The sequence below is a fragment of the Cyanistes caeruleus genome, chromosome 10, assembly GCF_971803275.1.
Source record: "Cyanistes caeruleus chromosome 10, bCyaCae1.hap1.1, whole genome shotgun sequence".
In the NCBI taxonomy this organism is placed as follows: Eukaryota; Metazoa; Chordata; class Aves; order Passeriformes; family Paridae; genus Cyanistes; species Cyanistes caeruleus.
Window position 1 is genome coordinate 1,313,202 of NC_141710.1, and position 27,921 is coordinate 1,341,122.

The following is a 27,921-nucleotide window of genomic DNA, read 5'->3' on the forward strand; positions in this document are numbered from 1 at the left end:
CTTAGACAGTTATTGTTTATTTTTTTTCCTTTTGCCCCTCCATCCCCCAGCATTGACCCAGTGTCCTCCCCAGAGCAGAGAGACCCCTCTGGTCAGGTCCCTGTGGCCCCACTGTCCCTCTGTGGGATGGCTGCTCTGAGGTCACTGCTCTGGCTGAGCAGCCCTTTGTGGAGCTGCAAGAGCACAATCCTCACAGCGACTTTGAAAAGAAACAGTTTCACACAGATAGACGGGCTGGAGACAAACACAGGCCGAGAGTCACTTTTACAAGTTTCTTTATGAAATTAAATGTTGCCCCTGGTCTGGGGGGAAAATATAGTGCAAGAAGGACTTTGTACATGCTACTGAATTCAGATATCCCTGGATGACCAGACTTTGGTCAGCTACAGCATCAACAAACACTGGATTTCTGAGCTCTGCAGACAGTTAGTGCTCACTCACACTTGAGCTGGAATGATCCTTCCACTCTCACAGGATGTCTCCTACTCTAGGGAATTCAGTCAGTATGGCTTCTAACTCTCACTATGGTAAGGCAAATCTTTCTTTTTGCTAACCAAGGTTTAAATTCATTCTTTTTGGCCACCATTTGAAACTTGGGTACTTAAAGTGAGGCTCTTTATGCCAAATTTAGGCCTTTATAAAGTGGTTTTCCATTTTTAAAAGCGTCAGTAACACTCCTTGAATTTGAGGGTCTGTGGGAGTTTGCATAACAATGACATTGCAGAGTTGAACAGCAGACTCTGACTTCTGGGAGCTAGGTTTGCAAATATTGACCTTTCTTTAAAAAAAAAAAAAAAAACAGAAAAGAAAAATTAAACAGACAAAACAGGCATCAAGTTAACAACATCTGACAAGAACAATTACAGACTTACAAAATACACAGTTCTGATTTTTACCATAAATAAACACATTACAAACAATGAGCATTTTCATTGGCCAGGAAATATGGCAGAATGATGTAGAGACAAGAATCTAAAGAATTGAGTATGGTATTAATTAGGCACATTTTTCTCTAACTTATGTAACTCAAACCCACTAGAGAGATTCTTCGACTTGACTCATGCTGCAGGTTGGCACAGTTTAATGTAGGACACCGTTCAGCACTGGTGCTGGACTAAAGGGAGGGAGGAGGTCACAGTGCAGTGCTCACTGTGCTCTGAGTGCCTGCAGAGGCTGCAGAGTTAGCTGGACAGGTGGAGGAGGATCATAGCTCTGAGAAATGCAGGGCACGGGGGTGGGCAGAGCAGAAGGGCTCATCCCTCCTCGTCACGGACTCTGAGCTGTTGTTCTGAGCACGGCAGTGGCCAGGGTCCATCAGCTGCCATCCCCTGTGCCAGCTGCCAGCCAGCAGCGGTGGGCACAGCGGGAAGGAGCGAGTCCAAGTACGGCTGCCAACACAATCCCTGGGGCTGCAGCCTGTGCAGCTCCCTGCTGCCCGCTCCTGGAGCTCTGCTGCCGGGCAGTGCCCGCGGCCGTGCGAGCGCTCACCGCGGAGCCAGCGGGTCAGTCGGGCTGCAAAATAAATAGGGAAGGCAGGAGCACATGTGCCATCCTCTGTAAACACAGGATTGGATGAACCTGGGCTCCACCTGCCGGGGCTGACGGATAAAGTGCTTTCTCAGAAGGGGTTCAGGCACAAACACGGGGCTGCCCCTATTTCCGGAAGGGTGTCAGCCTGCTGATGTTCTGCCAGAAGTTCGAGGGCTTGCGCTTGGGCTCTGCCAGCATGAAGACCTGCTGCTGAGGGAGCGTGGTGGGCAGGGTGGGGTGCTTCTGCCGCATCAGGAAGTCGTAGTAGGGCCTGGTGACAGCTGGGAGGAGGAGGAGGAGATGGGAAGCATGTTAGTTGAACACAGCTCCTTCTCCCTGCTCTACCACCTCCCCCGGTGCCCATTAAAACTGCAGGGCTGTGAATTTGGTTTGTTTTAGTGCTACCCTTCCTTTAATTTATCCTCACTTTCAGCAGTGCCTTTTAAGATTAGAGCTCATGTGGAAGGCCCAGAAATGTGCTGCACAACTGTCAGGTGTTCTGCCAACATGACAGCAGAGCTAGAGCTGCAGCTTGGGACTGGTGACAAAGCTCACTGGTGCTTTTGGCTGTGCTGGGAGAAGCAGCTGCTGTGCAAGTGCTGCTGTGCAAGTTCCAGCCTCCTGGGCTGGATTTCTGAGTAGGAATGGTCAGTGCCTGTGTGGTGGGCAAAGCTGGTCTGTGCAGTCTCCTCTAAGGGCTTTGCTCTGTTAGCGTGGTCTGGCCTCCTTCCAAACATCCCCCTGTTCCCCTGTTTGCAGCCAAATCTTATTTCTGACCCTTTTTGACATTTAGCCAAGCTTTCTTTCAGGAGATGTGGCTGGGCTTTAAATGCTGGCTGGTTCCAGCAAGAGGAAGTGGTTGCCTCTGTGGGTTCAGAGGAAACCAAGCAACACCTCTTCCTCTGAACAAGGAAGAAAAAGAGAAGGGGAAGGTGGCATCAGCACTGCTGTCCTCCGCCAACTGTGCTGTGAGCACAGGAACCTTTATTTTGCTTAACTTCACTCTCCTAATTCACTCTCTGCTAATTATCCTTGTCTCTGACAGGCTGAACGAAGAGCAGTGCTCAAGCATGGTACCTACCCCCAGCACTCAGCACATTCCACAGGCACAGCTTCCCGGCAGGAACAGTCCCTGCTGCAGTGACCTCTGTGGCCCTCTGTGCACCATGGGGACTACTGCAAAACTTGCCTTTTCCCAGAGGGAATGCCATTCTGCTGGGAGAGGCTGTGCACTGGCCTTGGAGCAGAAGCTGCTGGGTTTTGGCAGAGTGCTGATTTTTGCAAAGTGGCTCTCCTGAAGTTAGGAATACTCTCCTGACTCAGCCATCCGAATCTACCAGGAATTGTAGTGCAAATTGTCGCCATCTGGCCTTCTTGAGAGTTTGTTAATGCCACTTCATGGAAACCTCTCCCTTGTAGTAAATACAGAGCCACCCCCCATTCTCACAGTGCTCCTCAGGTGTGACTCACCCTTGGGCTTCCCAGCATGGTGCTGCTTGCTGGCATTCAACATTGCCTGCTTTTTCTGCACCTCTGTGATGGAAAAACCTGGAAGATAAAGCAGATTTCTGTCAGCAGCAGCTCATCATTTGGTACCTCAGGAGAAGACAGGGTAGGCAAATGCCTGAGGTGTGAGGCCACAATTACTGCCAAGGCTGGGGGGGCACAGCTGTGCTGCACAACCCCCCCATGCAGGGTTTGCTGCAAGCCCCTCAGCCCATGCTGCACTGGGAAGAGAAGCCAGTCCGGGGCAGTGGTGGCTGAAATCTTTCAGATCACACCAGGCTGAATTAAGAAGGATTTGGACAAAACAACACAACACAGTGAGAACCCTTGTCTGAGCCTGTTCTATCTGTTCTGGACCCTACATGTAATGTACTGACTATTTTGTCAGCCCTGCTTGAACTCCTGAAGACACATCAGCCTCCCTGAGGACAAACTGCAGAGATGGTTTATGGTGGTTTGCAGTTCTTTAATTGCACAGATTCATTCACAATGTGTAATTTGGCAGCCCAGAGCTGCCCTGGAGCATGGATTGGCTTCCCCTCCCTTTCACTCCTCAGGCATTAGCTGATGGGTAAAAAAAAGATGAAAAACCAAAACAATTTTAAAAAACCCAATCTCCCAGCACTGCTCTTTCCATACCTGTCTCCTGGTCAAGCTGCACTTGCCTCCTCTCATTCTCAAATGCCTTCAGCCAGCGCTGTTTCTGCTCAGGCTTTTTTGCACAGAATAAATGGACTTCCTCAGTGTCTCTGCAGTACAGTTTAAATGCATTTTTCACACTGATATTGAAGTCCTTGTCTTTCCCATCTTCTACATCCAGGATTTCCATATCATCCATGTTGATCCGACTCTTGTAATACAAGATGTCCCTGCGCAGAAGGTCCTGCAAGAGAGATCACAACAGATGTTGCTGTTTCATGGGGATGATGGAGCATTTACCCTTCCTGGTTTCATTGCAGTCCTGTAAAAGAAATGAATTCTGGATTTGAGTCTGTGGAACTGCAGCGTGCTGAGCTGCTATGGGCACTGTTGGGGACCACGTGGCTTCTTGTGGCAGTGGGGTCAGGACAGGCTGGTGTTTGTGCTGGGGCCTGTCTGCTGCATGAAGCTCAGGTATTACACATGATCCCAAATCCTCTTGAAGCCTCTGACAGAAAACACTATTCCAATCCTTCAGTTCCAGTTAAAAAGCAACAATAATACTTATTAACTAATTGGTTTTTTGTTGACAATCAAAAGTAACTTTGAGAGCAGCGATTTTCATGCCTAAGTTACCTGGAGCTACCTCCATGCTGTGGTGTATATGCAAAAAAATAATTGGCACATTCAGTTCTGAAATGCCAGAGGAAGGTCCCATTCATTGGCTCCAAGAGAGAAGATTTCTTTTATTACTCAGCTGATGAAAACCAGCATGAGCTGTACTTACAGACTTCCATGTGCTGTTAGCACGGCCTCACTGACTGCCAAGGCCCACAGCTGTTCATCAAACCTGCAGTTTTTTCTGAATACAGCACTGAGGTGGAAGTTCAGATGAGAAACAAGGTAGTTAAAATAACTTGTGTGACAATACTTATAACTGAGTTGTACAGAATAACCCCACACCAACCCCAGAAGCAGTGCAGTGCTTTTCTCTTGTGCTGTGAGAATTGGGCCAGTAGCTGATTGCTGTGCTCAGGTGCACGGAACACTCCAGGACAGCAGAGAAAAGACTGCAGAGAATGCACAGAGAAGGCTGAATGCCTTGAGCACATGAAACCAGGAAGAATTAAGGAAACAAAGGGGTGGAGAAGGAGCTCTCTTAAATGCATCAGCACAGCAGTAGCCAGCATTTATGGGTTACCTTTTTGCAGCAGACAAGCTGGTGATCAAAGAGGAAGAACATCCTCTGTTGGCTCTTGGCTTGAGGGTGGGAGATCTTGGCTAATTCCCCAGAATAGATGAGTTCTGAGCTTCTGACTAGGACATCTTCTCCCTGAGAACAGCACAAAGAACAGGTTGGTCTCAGCCTCTTCTGAAAGTGGGAGCCTGAATTCCTGCTGCCAGAACTCATCTGGGAATGAGAGAGACCCACTGTGCTGGAGGACAGTCCTTGGCACATCAGGGAGACACCGCTCTTGGCACCCAGAGAATGGGAATTTGATTAGAACGATAGTGTGTTAATTTTTTTAATAACTTTTTCCAGGGAGTTTGCTCAGGAAAGCAGCTCCATCCCACACATAAAGGAGGAATATAAGCAGGGAGCTAAGAATTTAGCTTGACATTCTTGGGCAAGGGAGACTGTGTGTGTTTATTAAGTCTAGGATTTAGAAAATTAGTATTTTGTTTCTTTTATCTAGCAAAATCTTTTAATGAGTCTACAGGGAACCTAGGTTTCCTCTGTCACTATGCCAGTTGCCTTTCTGCAATAATAACCTGGCTTATTAAGAATTAAGATGTAATTCTGCTCATCTTGAAAGTTTGAAGTCACTCAAGATAAAATGGGGGGCAAGAGAAAAAGAATAGAATTTCACTAACCTACATGCTGATTTCATTCTGCAAGGAAAAACAGGGAAGCAAAAATGCCAGGGAACATGCAAAGGCAGCTGGTCGAGGCAGGTTATATGCCAGACCTGCTCCATTGTACTAAAAGATCATAATTTTTGAAGTAAAAATTAAAGACTCTCCACAAAGATGGGCAGAGAGCTGAGGTGGGGCTGGACAGTGAGATGTCACTGTAGAGAGAAGCTGCTGGAAGGACAGAAGAGGAGCTACATGGGATTCCTTGGGCAGGGGAGTCTCTCACCTCCCAGTCCTCTATGGAGTTCTGCCACTGAGCGATTTTGTCGATGTTCTCCAGCCGCCGCTTCCTCTCGTTGATGAGCCGAGCCACGTTCTTCATGGCGTTTAAGGCAGCCTCCACATCCTTGAAATCCCTGGGGAGGGGCAGAGCATTAGGTTTGGCAGAATGGCACGTGGGTTTTGTACCTACACTCCAGAGGAGAGCAGCCTGGCACAGAGCTGGGGATGGAGCCAGGAATTCCACCTGCAGTCTGTCCCAGCTGTTCTGTGCTGGAATCATACACGTGTTCCTGTGGCAGCTTCTCAGGCACTCGCTGGTTTTGAGGCACAGATTATGGTCTGGTAACAAATCTAGGCCACCTCTGGGGAAGGGGGAAAGTAATCAAATTTAGCTACAGAGGTGTAAATACGAATTGCTGGAAGAACCTGTTGGTTCTCATTTTCTTTTTGCAACATAATACAAAATGTTCACAATGCTGCTGTTCCCATGCAGGGACAGGTCTGTGGTGCAGAGGTGAAGCAGTTCAACAGTAACTGGCTTGTTTCAAACAGGAGCTGATGGTTTATCTGGCAGGGGAGGACAGAGGCTCATCTGCCCTCCCCCACACACCATCTGTGGCCACCAGCTAGTTCTGCTGAGTTCAGAGCGGCTGGGAAGTAGCTGAGCTGCACAACTTGGCTCTAAGGCAACTCTCAAAACATCTGTGCACTTCCCTTAAGGAGCTTTCTGCTCCGAGGTCAGCTCCAGACAACACGCTTAGAGATTTAACAGGACATGCTTAAAACCGTTCTGGGAAGTACCAGGGCTGCAATTAGGAAGGTGAAATTAAGTCAAACCACAATGGACCACTATCAACATTTTCATACAGATTTTTCATGTTTTCAGATACTTAATTAAGCAACAGTTATTTGCGCCAAAGGCAGTGCCTTCACCCTGAAAGCGAGTGATGGATTTGGAGGCTCTGGAGCTGGCACTGAGGGGGCACCAAGCATGCATGGCTGGACTGCTGCAGGGCACAGCTTCCCACTGGGGAAGTGTAGCTGTATGGACACTTTGGGATAAATTCAACCAATGCTTTTGGAGGTAAAGTTCTCAACACCACCACCAGAAACACGTAGCTCCAAAGTACGTATGTGCTGCTATGGCAGATACTGAGCCAAATGAAATAGAAAAGGGCCATTATAAAGTGGACCTTTTAACTCAGTCTGTGACAGGAAAGCTCAGTGTAGTGGAAAATGATGTACTTGACATAAATGTACCGTTTTTCCTGGTTTCTACAAGGTAACCTGTAAGAATTGTGGTGTTGGCTGCAGTTAGCCACTGCTCTCCAAGCAAGATTCAGCAGGAGCCCATTTCCAGGAGAGCAGCCTGGCTCCTTCCCTCCCCCCTCACTGGCCTACCTGTGCTGGGGGTTGGTGTACTTGAGCAGCTCAGCCAGCTGCAGGGGGTATTTGCAGATTTTCTGCACAGGGGTGAGCAGGAAGCCATCCAGGGAGATGTCGATCATCTTCTGCAGCAGCCGGCAGGCCTCGAAGAAGTAAACGTACTTGTTCACCTTGGTGAGGCGCGACAGCTCCATGCAGGCGTTGGGGTGGTTGTTGCAGTACTCAGAGTAGATCTGAAACTCTGTTTGCTGCAAGGGACAGAGAGGGATTTACTGCCCCTGTTCCCCAGGCCATGCCCTGGCACAGACTCCTCTGTGTGTTTGGGGATTTGTACCCTGTCACTGGAACCCTTTGGGGATTTGTATCCTCCCCAGGCTTCTCAAGACCAGACACCTAAAGCTGGGGTGGGCAGGGTGTGTTACAGGTTCAGCACCTGCAGCTCATCTGAGAGACCCAGACATTCCCACATACCTGGTCTGGGCTCAGCAGAATGCTTTTGGTGCCCACACCAGCCACAGCTGATCCTGCACTGACCTGAAAATACCATCACTGCAAACTCACTGCAAAATACCTGAAAATCACGGCAAACTCGGTCCCCCTCAAGATTTTGGAACCTTCCTACGTTTTCCCTGAAGTACGAAGGTCTGGCAGGGATTAGAGTGTTCAGAAGGTGAGGTACTTGGAAATGCTCTTTCCACAGCCACACAAGCTACAGGGTATTTTTCTTTGGGAAGTGGGGAGTGGTTGAACAGGGCCAGGGTGGGGGGTGGTGGCATTTAATTTGATTGGATAGGTCTTTTTAAAAAAGCTTCAGTTCTGTCAGATAAATTTCTAAATCATCTGGTTTAATCATGCTCAGCTACCCCTTTCCCATTAAGTCAAATTTACTTACATATTCCAAGAAGCACGAGCCAACCTCACTCAAATGTGGGTGGTCTTTGTTAAATTTCTTCTCTAATGCTTTAACAAATTTCTTCTGGCACCTGTAGATGTCCTCAATATTCCCAAAGATTGTCTTCAGCTGTTCTTCTGTAAACATGTCTGCTCTTTTGCGGCACTGCTTAATGTAACCCTAGGAGAAAACCAAATTGGAAAGCTTCCTGGGCACCTGCTCTGTGGCAACAGAAAGCCTCAAGGACTGCAGTCAGGTGTACATCACATTCCTGCACAGATGTACCCATCTTTAACTATCATTTCTTCTGATACCCTAAACGTGGTAGAAATGGAAGCTGCCACAGACTCTCGGTGGGATGCTGCAGCCCACACCTGAAGGAGTCACAGAGCTGCTTTGTCTCTTGCTGAAAAAGCCTTTGTGTGTCTGCAGGCAGTGGGGTGCTCTGAGCCCAGCACTGCTGGATTCAGACCACTTAAGTGCAGTTGTGGACCTGGTTTGGGTGCCCGTGTGAGGAGCTGATGACTGACTCCAGGCACAGGAGAGGTTTGTTTGTAACTGTGTGTGCTCTTTGCCCCAGCTGCCTCTGCTGCAGCCACTACACTTTGGTACCATTGCAGCAGAGAGTTCTGTTCCTGCAAAAATTCCACCTGCCTTCACCCCCACAGTGTACACGATGGATCTCTTTTAAAGGAGTTGTCACGATATTCTACATATTTGACAGTAAAGGACCCAATTGGCTGAGCAACCTCAGTTTGGATCTGAGCATGGCTTGCCTGAAGGCTGGAGTTGCTGATTATATTACCCCAGAACAGATATTAGAAAGGACAGCAGTGCTAGACATTTACTTTTCCCTGGCTTGGGAAATTCAATTAATTCCATTTAATCAGAGCACAAGTGAGTGCTCCAAATGCAGAGGCATTTGGGATTTTGCTGTAATAAATTGTCTTCTGTTTTTTGAGCATATAATGGCATTCAGCAGAACTGATGAAAATACAGTCTCGTTTTCAGAAAAGTTACCTGCTTAGGGTCCCTTTCTGAGCAAGAATGGGACACAGTCCATTATCTTCAGCCAAGTTCTTACAGTCCCTTCTCCCTTTATTCCTTACCTCACAAATGTCCTTCAGGTGCTTGATGTAGTCTCTCTCTGTGCTTATGATTTCATTGATGACGTTGGTCCTCATTTGGTCTTTGGTGGTCTGGCCCATCCCAAAGCGTCTGGAGTCGTCCTCTTTGCCCCCCTCTACCTTCAGGGGATAATCTTCCATGGGCTCATCCTGGTTTACTCGCAGCTGTGCAGGCACACAAGATGTTCACTGCTCCTACTGCTAAACACAGCTCTGCCCACTGGACTGGGTGGGCAGACAAACACTGAGCTGGGACAAGGTGTGAAGAGGGTGTGTGGATTGCCTGGAAACATTTTCCCCTCGGGGAAGCTGAGACCAGACAGTCACTTTGGGGAGGGTCCTTTCAAGCCACATGGCAGCTGCTCCCACCGTGACACGGGGGGTTTTAAGCAGGCATTTCTTGTGGACTGAAGTCACAGGAATAATATGGAGTCCTTCAGGAAGAATACATATAAAATCAGGACAAAAATGGTTCGTGGAGTGAAATTTTTCTTAAATATTTGAAGGAACACTTCGGGAGGGAGGGGAGAACCAGTAAATGGTTGGGTTTTTATCTGCTTTATTGTTCTCATACTGTAGGTAAGAGATGGCCCCCCGGTGTCAGGATTATTTAAAGAGAGTTCATTGCTGGAGTAAAAGCAGCTGCCTGTGGGCACCACCGTGGGCAAGAAGGGCACTACAGGCAGGGCTGTGTGGGGCTCCAGGCCCCCATCAAATGGCAGCACAGGGAAACACCGGGCTGGGAGCCCCAGCAGACTCTGCTGCAGCCCCACAGGACCCGAGTTAAAGCTGCCACAACCGGGGCGTTTCACTCAGGAATTCTCTTTCCTGTGGTACTGTTGTAGCTCCTGGAGTGCCCGAGGGAGGACTCTGCACATGGCTCAAAGGATCCATCCCAGGACAGTGAAAGACAGGAAGTTAAAACACACATAATTATCAGAATTTTTAGTGCAATGACACAGAACTGCTTTAAACTTTAAATGTCGTTTCTTCTAGATTCTGTAACTTACCACTTGATACAAATACACTATATATAAAAACCAGTGCACACCCCTCCCTTTGCCAACACAGGCACAGATTACATTTACTCACTGCTGAAGCCCTCAAGATGTGCAATCCTGGTTCTCCTTCAGTGTGAGCAAGACATCGGCCTGAAACTCATGTGGAGTGACACAGTCCTGCAGTGTCACCCAAACCCCCAGACACAGCAGCCCTCCCTGCAGTGAGCTTCAGAGGAGTGAATTAGCAGGAAATCTTCACCTGGATGCTTGAATAAGTGCTGTGATTCCTGCCTTAAAAGAATTTCTTACTCTGCATCGCTAATGCCTAGTACTAATCTGCCTTACTCTAAGATACTATGACAAGTTTTTGCCAGCCAGGACAATTCAATTTACCAGTAACATGAAAGAAAAAATGTCTGTGTTTTCATTGCAAAAAAAAGCAGCGCTGAGGGCTCGGTAATCTTGCAAAACATTCCAATGTTTGTAATAATTACCCAGCTGAGACCATCTCCTGCAACCTATAACAAAGCATTTCAAAACTGCCCCACTTCTCCAAGGACTTCAGCTACAGACACCAGATGACCCCGTGTCACCTCCTTTCATGCTTCACCTGGTTTCGGGTCACTTGTGATCTGAAGTGACCTGGATAAAGAGCTAAAGGGCTGAGAATCCCTGCCCTTGGGCACCTAATTGCCTTTGCAGCGCTGAGGAGCCTGCCCCGAGGTGCTGGAAGCTGTCAGGCACCCACAGCACAGTCACAGCCAGGAGAAAGGAAAAAAGCCTTTCTCCTCACAGCAGGACAGCGGAGCACAGCAGTTACCACCCTGCCACACTCCTGGTTTCCCCCCTGCTTGCCCTGAGAGTTCAGATGTGTTTCACAGAGCTCTGTTGGAAATGAAGCCCCTGCAGTGAGCAGTTGGGACTGTCTGGGCCGGTCTGCACAGCTCTTCTGTGTGGCCTTTGTAGCTGGCACCAGGGGACAGCCTCGGTCTGTCACTCTCACAAAGCACCGAGAGTCTCAGCCTGCCCCAGAGGACCGCCGAGAGGTTTTTTGTGTTTTTCTCCTCCATTTTTAGTGCCTGGCATCCAGTGCTGTGTGCCAGCCCAGCAGCCTGGGCCAGGTGGGTGCATCCTCTGAGCCCTGCCCCAGCTGGAGAGAGGTGCCTCTGCAGCCATGCTCATCTCTATTGTCTGAGTGGACACCGGAGGGAAGATCTCTGCCAGCTGCATCAGGGCTTCCTCCAGGAGAGTGCTGCCTGCTCCTGGAAGCAGATGCCATGTGCTTGGGCACAAATCAGCCAATATACAGATGGGTATGCAGGAGCCAGGCTGCACAGCACCAAACGGGGCAGCTCCCCAGCTGGCACAGCTCAGCTCAGCTCTCCTCCAGTCTGGAGCTGAACCCTTTGCCCTGATTTGCTCATGTAGAGGAAGTTCTCCACACTGGTGGCTGCTCAGCCAGGAGGGCACCCTGTTCCATAGCCTCTCGTAGAGGAATACTAACAAGACATGCTGAAACATCTCCAACAGGGAAAGTCCTTAGGAGTCACCACAGAACATTAAACCTGGAGAAAAAGAACAAACTCCTGCTGCTAATGGAGAGGGCACAAAGAAAGATGACGGTCTTACCCGAACAAAGCTGGCTGGAAACCAGCCTTCACTGTCCAGAATCCTCCCCCACCACCACTCCTTGTTGGTGGCATCCATTACTTCGATGACATCGCCGGCCTTGAATCCCAGCTCCTGGTCATCCATGGTGACGTGGTCCCAGAGAGCTTCTGCGTACACCACGCTGCCATCGCTGATGAGCTGTGGGCAGAGCAGTCCCTGTCAGTCCCTCCTGGGCAGCAGCACCGTGTGCCAGCGTGCTGCCAGCTCTGTGCCCCCCATGAGCAACGAGAGTTGGTGCAAGGCTGCCAGTTGCTTCACCTGCTCTCAACAGCATTTATTCAGAATCATTTGCACACGCTACATTTGCTACCATAAAAACATAAATTCTGGTATTTCATACTGCTGCCTTTGCCTCAGTAAACAAGGCTCGGTGGTTTCTTGTTTGTGGAGGATGCTCTGGTGCTGCCAGTGCAGCTCTGCTCAGAAAAGCCTTGAAATAAAACCTTCAGCATCAATATTTAGAGACATACTTCAGAGCAGAAAGCATTTGGAGGCCTCAGAGCTGCTCTGGAATGGGGAGAGGCTGAAGCCTTTAAAGTGGTTAAATGTAGCACTTAAGACGTTTAAAATAAGACTCCTGGAGATGTTTAAGGAATTACACAGAGGAACAACAGTTATTTACTACATTCCCCAGAGGCCCCTCTCTAGGAACAACAGAACCCCCAACAATTAAAACACCCAAACCAAAACCAAAGCCCATGTGGTTGGAAGCTGGAAGCTGCAAGGGGGCTCCTGAGCACAGTGATGCTGTGCCTGGTGCCGTTCCTGCCAGTCCCACCTCTGCTGTGGGGGAGCCAGGTAACACTTGGGTGCCATTGCAGTGTGGGCTGGTCCAGCAGGAGTGCCTGATGCCACTGGCTCATCAGCTGATTGGATTTCAACAACCACAGAGCACACACAGAGCTCCCTGAGTGCACCTGGGACTGGCTGAACACCAAAGATTTGCCTGAGAAGATGGAGTGCATACTGGGGCTCTGCTAAAAAGGATGTGCCCACTGGGGAGCTGCAGTGAAGGAAAATGGTGCAGTGATCAATTATGGGAAGACAACAGGAGAAAGAGAAAAGCTGTCTGTGCCACTGTCCCAGCACTGCAGCAGTGTCACAGGCCAGCCACAGCCCCTGGGCTGCTCTGTCACCCAGAGCTATCCCCTGCTCTGGGTTACTGCTTCTGCCTCTCCACAAAGGAGACGGATGCACGTTGGGAAAGAACGTCAGGATAATCGGGAGCTGAGTAAATCAGAAGAGGGTTAACGAGGCATTTGAAAGAAAATTGAAATGCAGTCTGCCTTTGGATAACAAATGCCCCTTCACTGAACCAGAAACAGCTTAATGCAGTGTTTCCATTGACAAAAATAACAGGATGATGGGGAAGGAGAGGGTGAGAGGTTCCCACTTACCCACACAGCCAGTGTGTAGCCAGAGCTAGGTGGGATGCAGTGCAGCTATGTATGTCTCTGTGAAAGTAGGGGATGGATCCATGTGGCAGCAAAAACAAAAGGGTTATTGATGTGTTAAAAACAACAGGAGTGCCTCAGAATGGTCATGTAGAAATTAGAGCCTCTCCCCCCAACAAAAGGTGGCGGGATCAGCCCAACTGAAGTGCACTAATGCACACAGGATGGGAAACAAACAGGAGGAGCCGAAGGCTATGGTGTGGAAGGAAAACTGGGATACAGCTGCCACCACAGCAACGTGGTGGGATGATTCTCACTACTGGAGTGCTGCAGTGGGTGGCCACAAATCCTTCAGAAGGAACAGGCATGGAAGGAGAGGCAGTGGGGGAACCCTGGATGTGAGGGAGTGTTTTGATGATGATGATGACAGGGTTGAGTGTTCCCGCTCTCCTGAGGGACAGCAGAGGAGCAGGCACTGATCTCTGCTCTCTGTTGCTCAGTGCCAGGACCCACAGGAATGGCCTGAAGCTGTGTCACAGCAGCTTTAGGTTGGATAGGTTAGGTTTTTAGGTTGGAAAGGTTAGGTTTTCAGGCTGGAAAAGGTTATTTACCCAGAGGGTGGTGGGGCTGCCAGAACTCAAGGAACATTTGGACAATGCTGTCAGACACAGGGTGGAATTCTTGAGGTGTCTGTGCAAGGCCAGGAGTTGGACTTTGATGGTCCTTGTGTGTCCCTTCCAACTCAGGATATTCTGTGATTCTCTAAATATATTTATCCATGATCTGGATGGGGAGATGGAATGCACCCTCAGTCATTTAGAGGTTTTAGCTTTTTAATGTAAAGCAGTGGCAAGCAGGGAAGAGAGTGGATGTAGAAGTGTATTTTTCCAGACTTGGCTATCAAGCTTCAGCTCCAGAAGAGCTGGGCTGTGGGTGCAGCCACTCTCACAAAGGGCTCTGCTGCTGCTTTGGGCAATCATCCCTTTGCTGTGGGACTGCAGACCACGAGCTGAGCCCAGCTCCTGCTGCAGGGAGGGAGAGCAGTAACAGGGTGAGGGGGTGAGGAGCCGAGCACCTGGCCAGCCCTGTGGAGGGGAGCTGATTAAACACTGATCTCATTCTCACCTGCACTCAGGTGTGACACCAGGTCACAGCAGCTGCTGCCACGCCCTGCTCAGTTACACATCCCTGCGGGAAGGGATGGCTGCTGCTCAGGAAATGGGCAGAAGCTGCTAAACCTTTGGAGTGTGGTGGCATGCAGCAGGCTTTCAACATCCCAGCTGTGACCAGCACATACAGAACACGGCTCTTTCTCAGACAAAACACCTTCTCTCTGTGCTGAAACATGCCAGCCTGGATCAGTGCTCCGAGTGTGATGTGCAGGCTGGCACACACACCGTGGCCATTACCAGAGACAGACGGAGTGGACTTCCTCTAGCACTGAGATGATCACACAAACAGAGCACTGCTGATGTGAAGGCATTAATACCACGCAGTACCACGCTGTCACATCTTGGTAACGTGATGAGAAGACAAGAGACCAAGGCTGACCTTGCATTCACAGCACATAGGGCTGATACACTGAGCTCATGGAGCCACATGGTTCTACTCAGAGTCACTGAAAGCCACAGGGCTGAGTAGAGAATCTTCAGCTGCCGTTTTAATCCATTCATTAATATTAATACCTTACATTTTCTCTATTCAACAACAGCCATAATGTGGATATGATTTGCAAAATACAGGAAGTCACAACTGTGGGATCACCAGCCTGGCCAAATAGGCAGGCAGGACACTGCCAGTTCTCATGCAAAGGAATAAATAAAATACATGTGAACAGCCAGGATTTGTTTAACTGTCAACAAACACCATGCTTCTGGGGAGGAATGATCTATATGGAATAGAGCATGAAATAAAGAGAAAAAAACCATTTCATCAGTTCTTGGGATTATCTCAATTAATGTAATACAGCAGCACTCAACAGACCTTCTTGTGCTCAGGCTGGCAGGCTCTGCCCGGTCCCCTCCCTGCCCCACTCTGTGCTGCTGCAGGGCAGGGGCAGCCCTGGATGCTGAGCAGGGTCCAGTGATCACCGTGGGCAGGGCTCTGCTTCTCTCTGCCCCCAGTTCAGGCTGTGCCTTACACTGTGTCCGTCCCAACTCCCAGGCTGATCCAAAAATACCCAACACACCCCAAGAGCCCTTTCCCAGAGCAGGCTCAGAGCCAGGACTGGCATTTCCACGGCACAGGAGCACCGATGGTGCCACACATCCCCATCCCCTGTGCTGGCTGTGGGGAAAGAGAGGCAGGATATCCTGTTTTATCCTGTCCCAGGCAGGATAAAACACACCAGCAGGTAAAAGGCTTTTGGCAAAATGTGCTGGAGGTGGCAGCATCAGCCGGCTGTGCAGAGGGAGCTGCCGGATTCCAGGGGAGCATGGAGGGAAGGGAACGCTCCCCCTGCCAAACACGGCACCTCCTCGGCTCAAAGGGCTCAGCTCACCACACTTTGATCTTTGCAATTAAAGCAAGGTTTGAAAAACAGCTACTAATTTCCATATGAAACAACATTTATGTGCCTGGCTTTGTAATGTCAAGGACAACTCGGTATGTGTTCTTGGAGAGGCCCAAACAAATGTATAGCAGAGAAAAGTTAGAAGACAGAATGCAAACCAGCCACCCCACAGCTGCTCTAGCTCCTGCAGCTGGCAGTGGGGAAAACAATCAGAAATCAACTTTTTTTCTTTGTTTATAAAAACATTGAACTTTGTAGACAGCAATATTTGCAACCCAAAGGCAGCACTAGCCCAGATGTTTTGAATCTGAAAATCAAGGACAGATTTTTACTGCCCTGGCCTTTCTGTGTCCCCAGTGCAGCCCCAGGCTCCTGTTCCAGCCTCCCTGCTGCGAGGGGAAGGCACTGGGGAAGGCACTGGGGCTGGTGCCTTGGGGTGGCTGCCTAGAACAGAGGCCAGACAAAGTTAAGAGAATAAAGTGGGTGTTTATTGAAGGCCTTCAACAGGCACACCTTGGGCAGTCAGAAACCTCCCAGAGGCTGCACCCAAGCTGGAAGATGGTCACAAGTTTCTCAGACAATTACAAGTTTGGTCCATTTCCATCTCAGGGGTTGATGCTCCAATTCCAGCTTCAGCTAATGAAGTCATTTACCCCCAGTTTGCTCCCCCCAATTCACTTTTGTTTATTCTTTCAGGGCCTGAGGCTGTGGGGTGTCCTTGGGTTCCAGGCCCAGAGGAATTGTTTTATCTGACCAAAGTGTGAAGACAGTAGCTGACCCTCTGTTTGGAGGTTATGCACTAATGCAGCACAGGATTTGATAAATATAAAGGCTAAAATCCTAAGACATCAGGGCAGCTCCTCCCATGGCACAGATGGAGGGGAAGATTGATGCTCCTCTGAGCAGTGTCTACACAGAGGCTGCCAAGGAGACACAGCCAGGACTGTTGCACAGAGCTGCCCCAAATTAAGTCCATTATGTGTGGGCAAACAGATCTGGCACATCAAGGCCCATCCCATGGGGCCCCCTGTCTGTCTCAGGCTGGACACCTTGACATAATTACCTTGTATGTCCTGGTCTTGTTTGGACAGCACCTCTAGGCATATAAACAGAGATAAAAGATCTCAGCAATTTACAGAAGGAGGGATGAAGATGCCTTTAGGAAATATTTGAGTTACTAGTTTCTATTTGCATAGCTTTCTCTTGACAATGCCAAGTACACTCGATCATGAAGAGCCAAAAAATAAACCCAGGAGCATCAAAAGAATTGGGAAAAGGAAGATCAGGGAGAAGGTGCCAATAGAATGGAATTTATTTTTCAACTCTGTGACCCTAAAACAGACATGTTCCACAAAGAGCACCTGAGCCCAGCCCTTCCTGGTGGACTAAAATGGTTGTCATGAAACCTGTGCTCACTGCCTGACCCCCAAACTTGTGAGTAACAGACTGAAGCTGAACTGGTCCAGCACACCAAACATTTAAGCCCTGCAGCAGTCCTGACCCCAGAGGCAAAGCCCTCCCACAGCTCCAGTTCCTTCAGCAGTCACTTTGCTTCCACAGCTTTTCCTCTGCCTGTCCCATGCAAGGTGCAGCAGAGGAATGAAAAAAAAATTACTTACACACATGCCCCAAGTTATGCTTCATTCACACAAATCCTTCCTTTCTCTGAACATGGGCAGAAGCCAAAACTGGCCTCTGCCTTGAACTGAACCCACGGGACAATTTTGAAATTGTCATGACAGCTTGCCCTTGCTTCCTCTCAAAACTTTTAGCTTCACTGTCTAATGATGGACAGCAGAGATTAAATTTATCTCGCAGAGCTTCTGTCATGTGAGCAGCAGGCACTGGGTGAACGAGTTATCTGGACTGGCTTTTCAGAGCATCTCCCCTCGTGGGGAGACAGGCACCTCAGGGAAGAGTTCATCCTCAGCATGTCTGTCAGCATGATGAGCTACCCAAGCCCTGGGGTTCCTGTCTGCCCTCAGTGCCAGGCAGCGATTTGGGCTGGCTCTGCTAGGCTGGGCTCGCTGCTGCTGGCTGCAGGGTGCCAGAGCCACCAACACAGCTCTGCAGCCACAGCAAACACTCCAGTGCTGCTTGCTGCTCCTGTGCCCACACGTGCCAGGCCAAGCCAAGCCCTCCTGCCAGTGTGACAGCGGGCACGTGTCCCCACGTGGGCAGGGCTCGTGCCAGTGCCTCATTCACAGCCCACACACCGTGCCCCCACACAAGCCATGCCCTCAGCATTGCTGCCCTTTTGCCTGCACTGTGAGCTGCGTGGCTTCCAGCACACATTTTTGAGACTGATTAAGGATAGTGGAGGACTCTCAGGCATTTACCAAGCACTGCAGATCTCCATTCAAAATATTTTCATTTGACAGTGATTCTCCTTAACAAATCTAAAATGTCAGTCAACAAAGATCTTAATCCAGCTAAGTGTGCTACACTGATATTCCACAGTGCTACTTTTTTAATCAGTGCCTGTAGTTAAACTCCTCATGTGACATCTAGTACAGCTGCCTCCATTTACCAAACACTCAAAATTTGTCATCACATTTATTTGGTAAGAACTATTTTCAACAAAACCATTCTGACTGGCATTAATTACATTATTCCCTTTTATTTATATCATGAGTCCTGATTCCCCCTCAGAAGTGATTTAAACAGATGGGAAGAGGAGGAGGGTCCTCCCTGCAGCAGGCAAGGAGAGGCTCCAGTGATGCAGGAGGAGGCAGAGCTGTCCTTCATGTTGAGTGAAGAGTTTGATGTGAGGAAAGACTGCCAGGGGTGCATGTCCCCTGGGTACCATTAAATGTGATCCTTCAAACCCTAGAGTGATGCAAGAACCTCTCAGATCCTCACCTAAAATGTGGGAGCTGATTATTACAATGCAGAAGAAAACAACCTGGAAATTGCTTTCAACCATTTGACTTCTGGCTGATATAACTCAGGAAAGTTCTGATGAAGAAGTGGGGACAGTCACCTGTAGCTGAGGACACCTGAATCACCCCGACCCTGTCAGTGCCCTCAGGACTCCAACCATCACTCTCCCATGGCCTGTCAAGTGAGTCTGATTTGGGGAACTAAGATCCCTAAGTTTTGGCATAAGGAAAAACCAGGAGCAAAGCCCTTCTCAGGCCTCTCAGTAACTCTGCAACAGATTGTCTTTGTCACATTTAATAGCTGCACATTGCAGTTGCTGGTAACATGTACAGTAAGTAAAGCTGTAAAGCAGCTTCCATTTTAACCTGTCAAACAATTTTCCAGAGGATATTTGTTGAAACTTTTGCATATAACACATTTATTTTCCGTTATAAGTGAAATATATTTTCATTCTTTCCAAAGAGGTAGATACAACGCACAGGGTGAAAAATGGCAACAGAAATTCTGTACTGACAAATGTAACACAAACAGTATCTAACACAAGTGACTGACTGACTGACTGAAGTGCTCCTCAGGAAGGTCTCTGCAGACCCATTTAAGAAAACATCAGCCCCCTCCATCAGGGTCAGAAGGCCAAGTATCAGGAATGACTCAGAAAGAGAGAGGAGAAGTAGGCAAGGCACAAAGAGCAGCATGAATCAAACGTGGGAAGAGTTTCTAGGCCAGCACAAGCTAAACAGACCTTGAAGCTGCAGCAGAGACAGGTGGATGGAGGGTGGCCATCAGCTGAAGGCTCAGAAAAGGGTTATTTCTAATCCAGGCTGCTGGGTGCCCAGTGAAACCAGCAGGGAAGAACCCTGGGACAAAAGCAGGACCTTTTCCCTGTGGTGCATAATTAAGCTGTGCCACAGGAAGCCCCACAGCTGAACACAGAGGTGGTTTTAAAAAAGATTAAGGAAATGTATGTCCTTCAAGGACATTTAAACACATCCTGTCTGGATGCAGCCCATCAAGGACCTTAAACGCACCTGGGAAGGCAAAGAGCCAGAACACACTTGCCTCTACTCCTGAGCAGTTACCCAAGTCACAGCTAAAAGTGTCACTGGCTGGCCCCACAAACCTGGGCACTAGGGGGGTAAACTTTATCTCACAGCCCATTAGGACATTAGGGAAGTAAAAAACACACAAGGAAAGAAATGCTGACTATTTGTATTACCCACAGATACTTCCTAAAAGCAGTGAGCCCTGAAAATGTTAACCTGGCAGGCACAGCTCCATCCCCTGAGGTACAGCAACACTGTCATTCAGGTGGAAAATGAGCAGTTGCTAACACAGTAATTACAGGGACATTAGGATGTCCCCTGGGGCAAGGCTGTTCCTCTCCTGGCTGGGACTTCTCACACATTCAATATAACAGATCCCACACACTCCATCCTACACGAGCAGCCCTCACCAGGAACACACATCTGGAGCAGCCCTTCCTCCCTACACATGGATATCTAGCTCCTGGCATGCTTCTCTTTTCTTCAGAAAGGAGGATGAAAGTGTAGCCAGGGAGACAGAGTCCCTGAACACAGGACAGGTATGTGCCACATCTTCACTCAAAATGTCCAGAAAGCCCTTTGCAATTAGGAGCTCAAAGGACCTCAAAACCTCCTTAAAGACAGAGAACTTAAGTCATTCCAAAGCTCTAAATCAGCTTAAACAGCTTAAACTCATCTAAGGTCCTACAGTGTTTTAAGCATTTTAAACCCATCTAAAGCCTTAAAGTGGCTTAAGGAGCTTGAAATACTCTAAGGCTTAAACGTGGTTTAAGAATCTCTAACTTTTGGCTCAGCCACTCCTCATTCCTCACCCAAGGCACAGAGTCCCAGTTATCCCAAACAGCCCAGATGCCACCGAAACAGCACCTGGAAATTGTCCATACACCCTTCTCCTACTTTTCTTGGTTTCAAAGATTGAAAAGGTGCCAGGCCTGGGGTTGAACTCTCAGGTTTGAACAAGACCTAGGGCTCACACATCCACTAAGTTCAGAGTTTCTGGTTCCAGTTTGGCTGTAGATGACAATTGTGTCAGACTGACTCCCCACTTCACCTCACCAGGGGTTTTGAAGTCCACACTCACTGCAGAGGATGAAGCAAAGCTGGTTACCACAATTTTTGCATTTTCTGATTCCCTGATTTTAACTGTGCAGCCAGGGAATGGAAACAGCCCAGGATGTTTCTGTTTGGTTTTTCACATGTTTAAGAGTGATTGTTTGCACCCTTTTTACACTGCCATTTCTCAGACACCTAAGCAGAAAATATTTTCATCAGAAAATTTTATTTACCACTACATTAACACGTTTCTATGTCACTTATGCTTTCCCCATTCTACTCTTGTCTCTCCTTTTCCCTCTCTGCAGGACAGCTCCTGGTTCTACTGCTTCTCTCATGACTTAATTCTGGATTTTTTCCTATCTACCTCCTCTTTTGCTTTCCCTTTCATCACTATGTCTTTGCACAAATGAGGAATAAACTCTACAGATCCCTCAGGATAATGTAGCCAAACCAGTTCAGCTGTAGATATTCTGGCATGCAGATTTATTGAGGATAAATGCTGCATCCTGGCTCCTCGAAGAAGGAAAGGAAAAGGAACCATGCAGGTCACAGGCCCTCTGCCTGCTGATGACTCTTCCCCCAAAAGATACAGCAAATTATGGAATCAGTTATAGCTTGAAGGCAAATTAATCTAAATTTATTTTACAAATGAGGTCAAAGAAAACATTTAAAAGCAGATACAAATTACATTGCTAACAAACCCTTCTGAATCATCCAAACATCAGCATCAAGCCCAAAACAAAGCTCATGGCTTTCCTTTTCATGTGTGTGCATGAGTTGATTGCAATGGAACACACTGCAAAAAACATGCTGAAATCATTTTTATTGTTCCTATCTCCTGTGAAAACGCCTCCTTTGCATTAAGCTGTGCCAAAGTCTGTACAACACTGGCAGGTGTGCTGCACAACACAGATTGTTCATCTGTTTCCATGACATGGCTCAAAGTTGTTCTTCCTGCCTCAAAAGAACCATGCACAATTTAGTATCCATTTTCTTTCTTCACTTTTTCCTGAAACCCTGCAAGGTTTTGGTGACAAAATTTAAAACGTCTACCACTGCCACCACAACCCATCCCCTTTGTGGTGATCTCTTTCCCATTGTACACACACTGGGCCAGATGGTTTGTTCACACAACTAAGAATTGATGTTTGTTCTGTTGTTTGAAAATGGAGCAGAGGAAAATGTGAACCGATAGAGAAGAACAAAAAAAGACCTTCATAATGTCTCAGTCAGGCAAAGGAGGCTGCCTAAGCCTTTATTTTTGGTTAATATCTGCAAATATAAAAATAATCCATTTCTTTTGTAGTCTCTACAGAAGGTTCTTCAAGTTATGTACATCCTAGAAAAAAAAACAAACCACCTTTTCCTATTGGAAGTGTCCTGTGCTAGGTGAAGATGTTCAGGAAGCAGCAGCTTCCTGGGATCTGTACTAGCTTCCTAGGCCCTGTACCATTCAGCTTTTGAATATACCCATTTTCTTCATTTGTCTCACATCCACATCATCTGGATGATAAGATTTAATGGCCTAAACAAAGCTAAGGCTTCATACCAGAACCACATTCCTGTTTCCAAGACCACACCACAAACAAGTCCTCTAACTACAGGAGACCAAAGCAGCTGCTGCTGCTCCTGCAGGACGCAGCTCTGGTCCAGACAGGAAATCACAGACCTCCTGTCATGCCCCAGTCTCATTTCTGTCACCCTGACCCCTGCACAACCCTCCAACAGTGGCCACGGCTCTCCAGCAGGACCAAGGAGTTTTGCAGAGGCAGCTCTGTTTCAGCTGAGCACGTTCTGGTAGGTTGGGCAGTGATGGGCTCCTGCCATTCCCAGCACTCCTCTCTTGGCATCCAGTGCAAATCTTCTGACTACGTAATCAGATTATGCTTATTATAACGAGTGCTGGCTCCTGGGCACTACAGGTGTGAACTGGGACGCTAAAAATACCAAGCCATGACTCCTTAGCAGCCTGTCTTTTCCTAATCTCCTGCTGGAACTGTTTCATCTGTGAGGTGAGGAAAGCTGTGCTGGGCTGCTGCTGAGAGATCCTAGTGTAGCTGTGTGGGTTCACACAGTGCCTATATCCAGTGTTTTTATCTTCATATAACATTTTCCACAGCACTGCAGATACTCAGCATGCCAGGAGTGGAGCAGATCACGGTTCAGAACAAGCACAAGCAGTGGAGCCCTGCTGTACCTGTGCTTGGAGCTGTAGCACCCCAAAGAACGCTCATGTACTGCCCCTGCCCAGCAGCCACCACCAACCAGCACAGCTTAGCAGGAGACAGCTGATCCCATTCCTGAGCTGACAGCACTGGACAAGCACGAGGTTTTCAGGTGTGGGCCCTGTGCTGTTTGCTCCATGCCCTGTGTCTCCTTGGCTTGGCCCAGCAGCGTGCTGTGAGCAGGAGCAGCTGCAAGAAGAACAGAGGGGGCTGAAGGCAGCCCTTGTTTCCCCAGCTGGGGGAGGCTCTACCTGCTCTGCCACCAGGAGACAGCAGTGATTCAGGGCTCCAATGTGAAACTGGTGCTCTCTGGAGGTAAAAGCACACTGGAAGGGCTGTGGTAGGGTCTCTCTCCAGGGAGGGAGAAGGGGAAGACAGGACAGGACCTCTGTGCTGCAGCAGGATGGGTGGAACCAGAGCCCAGTACCAGCCCCTTGTTCCACAGGTGCCAGGTCTCCTGGGTATTGCAAGGGAGAGCAAGCTCCCAAATTTCCCTCTCTGTGGTCCTTCACACCTGGCTGACTCCTCTGCTGAAAGGCTGACCAACACCCTCTTTGGGAGATATTTTTCTTTTAGCACCTGCAACACAGGTGAGCTGTCACATTTATCAGCACAAATGCAGAAAGCTTGCATGCACACAACAGGACTGGGAAAGCCACTGTGGTGTGACACAGGTCCACACCACCCCTTTGAGCTCCAATTCTGCCACTGCCAAACACAGACACAGAGTGGGTGCACTGTATGTGACACCAAGAGTCATGCCTGGAGTAATCCTGGCCAAAGAATATGTACATACAAAGATTCATATGAGACATCATTTTATTCCAGTTCGCAACACACTCTGTAGTTAACAAGGCCAGTGACACAGCATCAATAACAAATACTCTCCCCTCTAGAGATCTTTCTTTAACCTGTGTAATGTGGCTTCTTTTGTTGTGTGTAAATTTTTTAATTTATATCAAAACACTGGAAGGAGTAATTAAAAGTAATTGTTGATGGTATCATCCTAAGTGCTTACTGTGTTTCTTATCTGGCCAGCTCATGCCTTGGATTCCAAGAATAAATCACAAAGACAGAAGATACCACATATCACCACAGAAATGAGCTTAGCCTGGTAGAAAAAATTAAGCAAAGATATAATCTAAAGCCCGTATCTCCCTTTGGAAATGATATCTCAGTCTCACTCCTGTTCACAGTTGCTCTTTGCTCTCACAAGGCTCAAAGCAGAGCAGTAGCAGAGCACTTGACTGTTCAACATTCTGAACTTGCCCCATGCAGGGAGCACAGCACGTCCCTGTCGGGCTCAGGGCATGGCACATCCCTGTCCCTGTAGGGCTCAGGGCATGGCACATCCCTGTCCCTGTTGGGCTCAGGGCATGGCACATCCCTGTCCCTGTAGGGCTCAGGGCATGGCACATCCCTGTCCCTGCCTATGCAGAGCACCAGAGGACATGGGAAGAGTGCAGGCACAGCCTCACTCTGCACCCAGGGATGAAGAGAAGAAGGAGGAGGGGTTGTCCACACAAGGGCCTGGCTGCCATGCCCTGCTCTGCAGCAGGAGCAGAGAGCTGTGGGCACAGGAGCTGTGGATACAGAGAGCTGTGGGCACAGAGCTGTGGGTACAGGAGCTGTGGGTACAGAGCTGTGGGTACAGGAGCTGTGGGTACAGAGCAGTGGGTACAGGAGCAGTGGATACAGAGAGCTGTGGGTACAGAGCTGTGGATACAGAGAGCTGTGGGTACAGAGCAGTGGGCACAGAGCAGCGGGTACAGGAGCTGTGGGTACAGAGCTGTGGGCACAGGAGCTGTGGGTACAGAGCAGTGAGCACAGGAGCTGTGTGTACAGAGCTGTGGGTACAGGAGCTGTGGGTACAGGAGCTGTGGGTACAGAGCAGTGGGCACAGGAGCTGTGGGTACAGAGCAGTGGGCACAGAGCAGCAGGTACAGGAGCTGTGGGTACAGAGCAGTGGGCACAGGAGCTGTGGGTACAGAGCAGTGGGCACAGGAGCTGTGGGCACAGGAGCAGTAGGTACAGAGCTGTGGGTACAGAGCTGTGGGTACAGGAGCTGTGGGTACAGGAGCTGTGGGTACAGAGCAGTGGGCACAGGAGCTGTGGGTACAGAGCAGTGGGCACAGGAGCTGTGGGTACAGAGCAGTGGGCACAGGAGTTGTGGGTACAGAGCAGTGGGCACAGGAGCTGTGGGTACAGAGCTGTGAACACAGGAGCTGTGGGCACAGGAGCTGTGAACACAAGAGCTGTGGGCACAGGAGCTGTGGGTACAGAGCAGTGGGCACAGGAGCTGTGGGTACAGAGCAGTGGGCACAGGAGCTGTGGGCACAGAGCTGTGGGTACAGGAGCTGTGGGCACAGAGCTGTGGGTACAGGAGCTGTGGGTACAGGAGCTGTGGGCACAGAGCTGTGGGCACAGGAGCTGTGGGCACAGAGCTGTGGGCACAGGAGCTGTGAACACAAGAGCTGTGGGTACAGGAGCTGTGGGCACAGGAGCTGTGGGCACAGGAGCAGTGGATACAGAGAGCTGTGGGTACAGAGCAGTGGGCACAGGAGCTGTGGGTACAGAGCAGTGGGCACAGGAGCTGTGGGTACAGCAGCCATGAGCACACAGCTCCCCAGCTGCCCTGCTCCCCCTGCCCAGCAGTGCTGCTCCCTCCCGAGGCTGTGGCCCCAGGGCAGGGCCTGGTGGCCAGGTGACAGCAGGGATGGCAATCACAGCCCTTCTGCAGAGCACTCAGCTCCCCTGGCAGATGAATGCCCTGAGAGCCAACTGAAAAACCCAACAGAAGTGTCAGAGCCTCTTCCTTCCCCACTGTCCTTCTATCACCACCTACAGCTTCTGCACACCATTCAGGGATCCTTCACCAGCTCTGTTTTCCCTGGGCTTTATTGGCCATCGCAGCTTCTTCAGCCAAGATGTGAGGCAGGACTGAATGAGTCACAACTAACACCACACTGATTAACACTTACTTGTCAGCTGCTGCTTCCAGCTGAATGCATACAGCTGTAGGGGAAGCTGAGGAAGGAGAAAAACACCGAGTTCCCCATGACAAAACTTGACATGGATACTTCAAGACTAGTCAGGTATCAAGAACCTAGACAAGCATTTATAAGAGGAAATTAAAATTCACCAAACATTAAATAGTAAGTGGAAAAATGTTCCCAGGCTTACAGCAACCCAAGCTAACACCTGTTGCAAGCGGTGTTGGAACATGTATTTCCAAAGGGTTCTCTGTAATCTTGATATCTTTCTCACCAGAATTTTTAAATGCAAGAACAATTCTACTTTTTTTGTTCCCAATCGTTCTGGTACAAAATTGTCCCAAGCAGGAGTAATGTAAGTTGTCCCAAGCAGGGAAGGGGAAGGCAATTTCACCAGAGGGCACATTACTCCTTCCACTTTTCTTCCTCACTGCCCTGCACCTCCTACAGCCCTTGAAAGAAACAATTCCTTCCTTTAGTTGTCTAGCAGCGAGCAGGTCTCCTGCTGGGAAAAGCTTGAGCCTTTTCCATCAGCAGCTGCAGTGCTTCCCAGAGGAGAGTCCATCAGGATTCCTTCTGCAGAAAGCAGCATGGCAGCTCTGTACCCCAGAGCCATGAACTACCCAAACCCACAGCATTCCTAAACCTTCCCAGGATTGATATTCCCAACCCAGCAAAGCCCTCCAGCAAGCAGCTGGAATAAAGGCATCCCCAGACTGAATATGCAGCAGTAGCAGAGGGTGAATTACTTCATCACCACAAAACCAGCTCCATGCTAAGCAATTTTACAGGACACTTAATAAAAAGAAGTTCCTGGAAAACTTCCCTGAAGTCCCTTCCTAGGCAGAGTGGAACAGGAAGCTGGAGTCTCCAGCTCAGTGACAAAAGCCACCCAAGGACCATGTCAGGGACATGGCACCGAGCTCAACAGGAGCATGAGTCACTTGGTGAATCCAGGCTCAGTCCAGGCTGGCAGATGCTTGTGCTCAGCTTCCCAGCTGCCCCACATGGCTTCCACGTGCTGAGCCAAACCCTGGGATTATGAATGGAGCCCATCTCCAGCTACTCCTGAGAGCTGCACGTGCATTCAGGCCCTGTCAATAACTGCTCTTCCCATCTAACACCAGGGGTGCTTTGGCAGCATTTCCAGATTCAGAGCAGGCACAACAGCAATCACTGACAGTCCAAACTTGGTGCAGGGGCTGCCACGATACTGAGGCCTCTCTGTTCCCCCTGACAAGGGGTGGGAGCTTCTGAACCTCAAGCAGTTTCAGAACCTGCTCAAACCTTGCACAGGATTTGCCCTCATAGGCGGCTACCAAAAGCTTTCTGCCACTGACACCTATGACCCCAAAGCTGTACTTTGGTTCCTCACGTGTCATTTGAAGACTGAGGTCTACATTCTCATCATTCACTTGTCCTTCCCAGGAAACAATCCTTTTTCCACCTTATGCCATTTGGTTCTGATTCCAGCTGAAACTAAGACCTCAGGTAAAGTTTAGAGGCAAGAGGAAACAGATCCGATTGAAAGCCAAGTTGTGAGCTGTGGTTAGCTTTTTTTAATAGTAACTTCAGCAAACAACATAGACTGGATGGTTTTGGTGCCTGTTTATCACAATTGCTAGATAATAGAATTTATAGCCTAGTTTGAGATTTTTAATAATTCAGAACTGTTCATCTGCACAAGAGATTCCCAGAGAACTGAAGGGAGTGGGGGCCTGCTGCTGACCCACACCCAGAACTGCAAGAGAGAGTCCTCTCTCAGGGAAAAGATGTTCTGCACCTCAGGTGTAACAGAAAAGAGCTCCACGGGTACAAATCCCATTCTTTGTGTGCTAAAGTGACGTGGTTTTGTACGACACTACTTGTATTACACAATCACATAAATAACTGATACAGAGTACATCACTCATGATGACAGAGA

General features: G+C 48.9%; 1 protein-coding gene across 11 annotated transcripts in view; it reads right to left on the reverse strand.

Moving 5' to 3' along the window:
• Positions 1-258: 258 nt before the first annotated feature.
• The window catches only part of ARHGEF4 (Rho guanine nucleotide exchange factor 4), a 214,955-nt gene continuing 187,292 nt past the window's right edge, over positions 259-27,921 (reverse strand). For all 11 annotated transcript variants that reach the window (XM_086843920.1, XM_023933534.2, XM_086843919.1 and 8 more), the window contains 9 exons: positions 11,850-12,029; positions 9,202-9,384; positions 8,093-8,272; positions 7,216-7,448; positions 5,819-5,948; positions 4,877-5,008; positions 3,676-3,919; positions 3,001-3,078; positions 259-1,811 (listed from right to left, as the gene is read on the reverse strand). In XM_086843920.1, the coding sequence (XP_086700046.1) occupies positions 1,654-1,811; positions 3,001-3,078; positions 3,676-3,919; positions 4,877-5,008; positions 5,819-5,948; positions 7,216-7,448; positions 8,093-8,272; positions 9,202-9,384; positions 11,850-12,029 (1,518 nt within the window). In that variant the 3' untranslated portion in view covers positions 259-1,653. The remainder of the gene's footprint in view (positions 1,812-3,000; positions 3,079-3,675; positions 3,920-4,876; positions 5,009-5,818; positions 5,949-7,215; positions 7,449-8,092; positions 8,273-9,201; positions 9,385-11,849; positions 12,030-27,921) is intronic.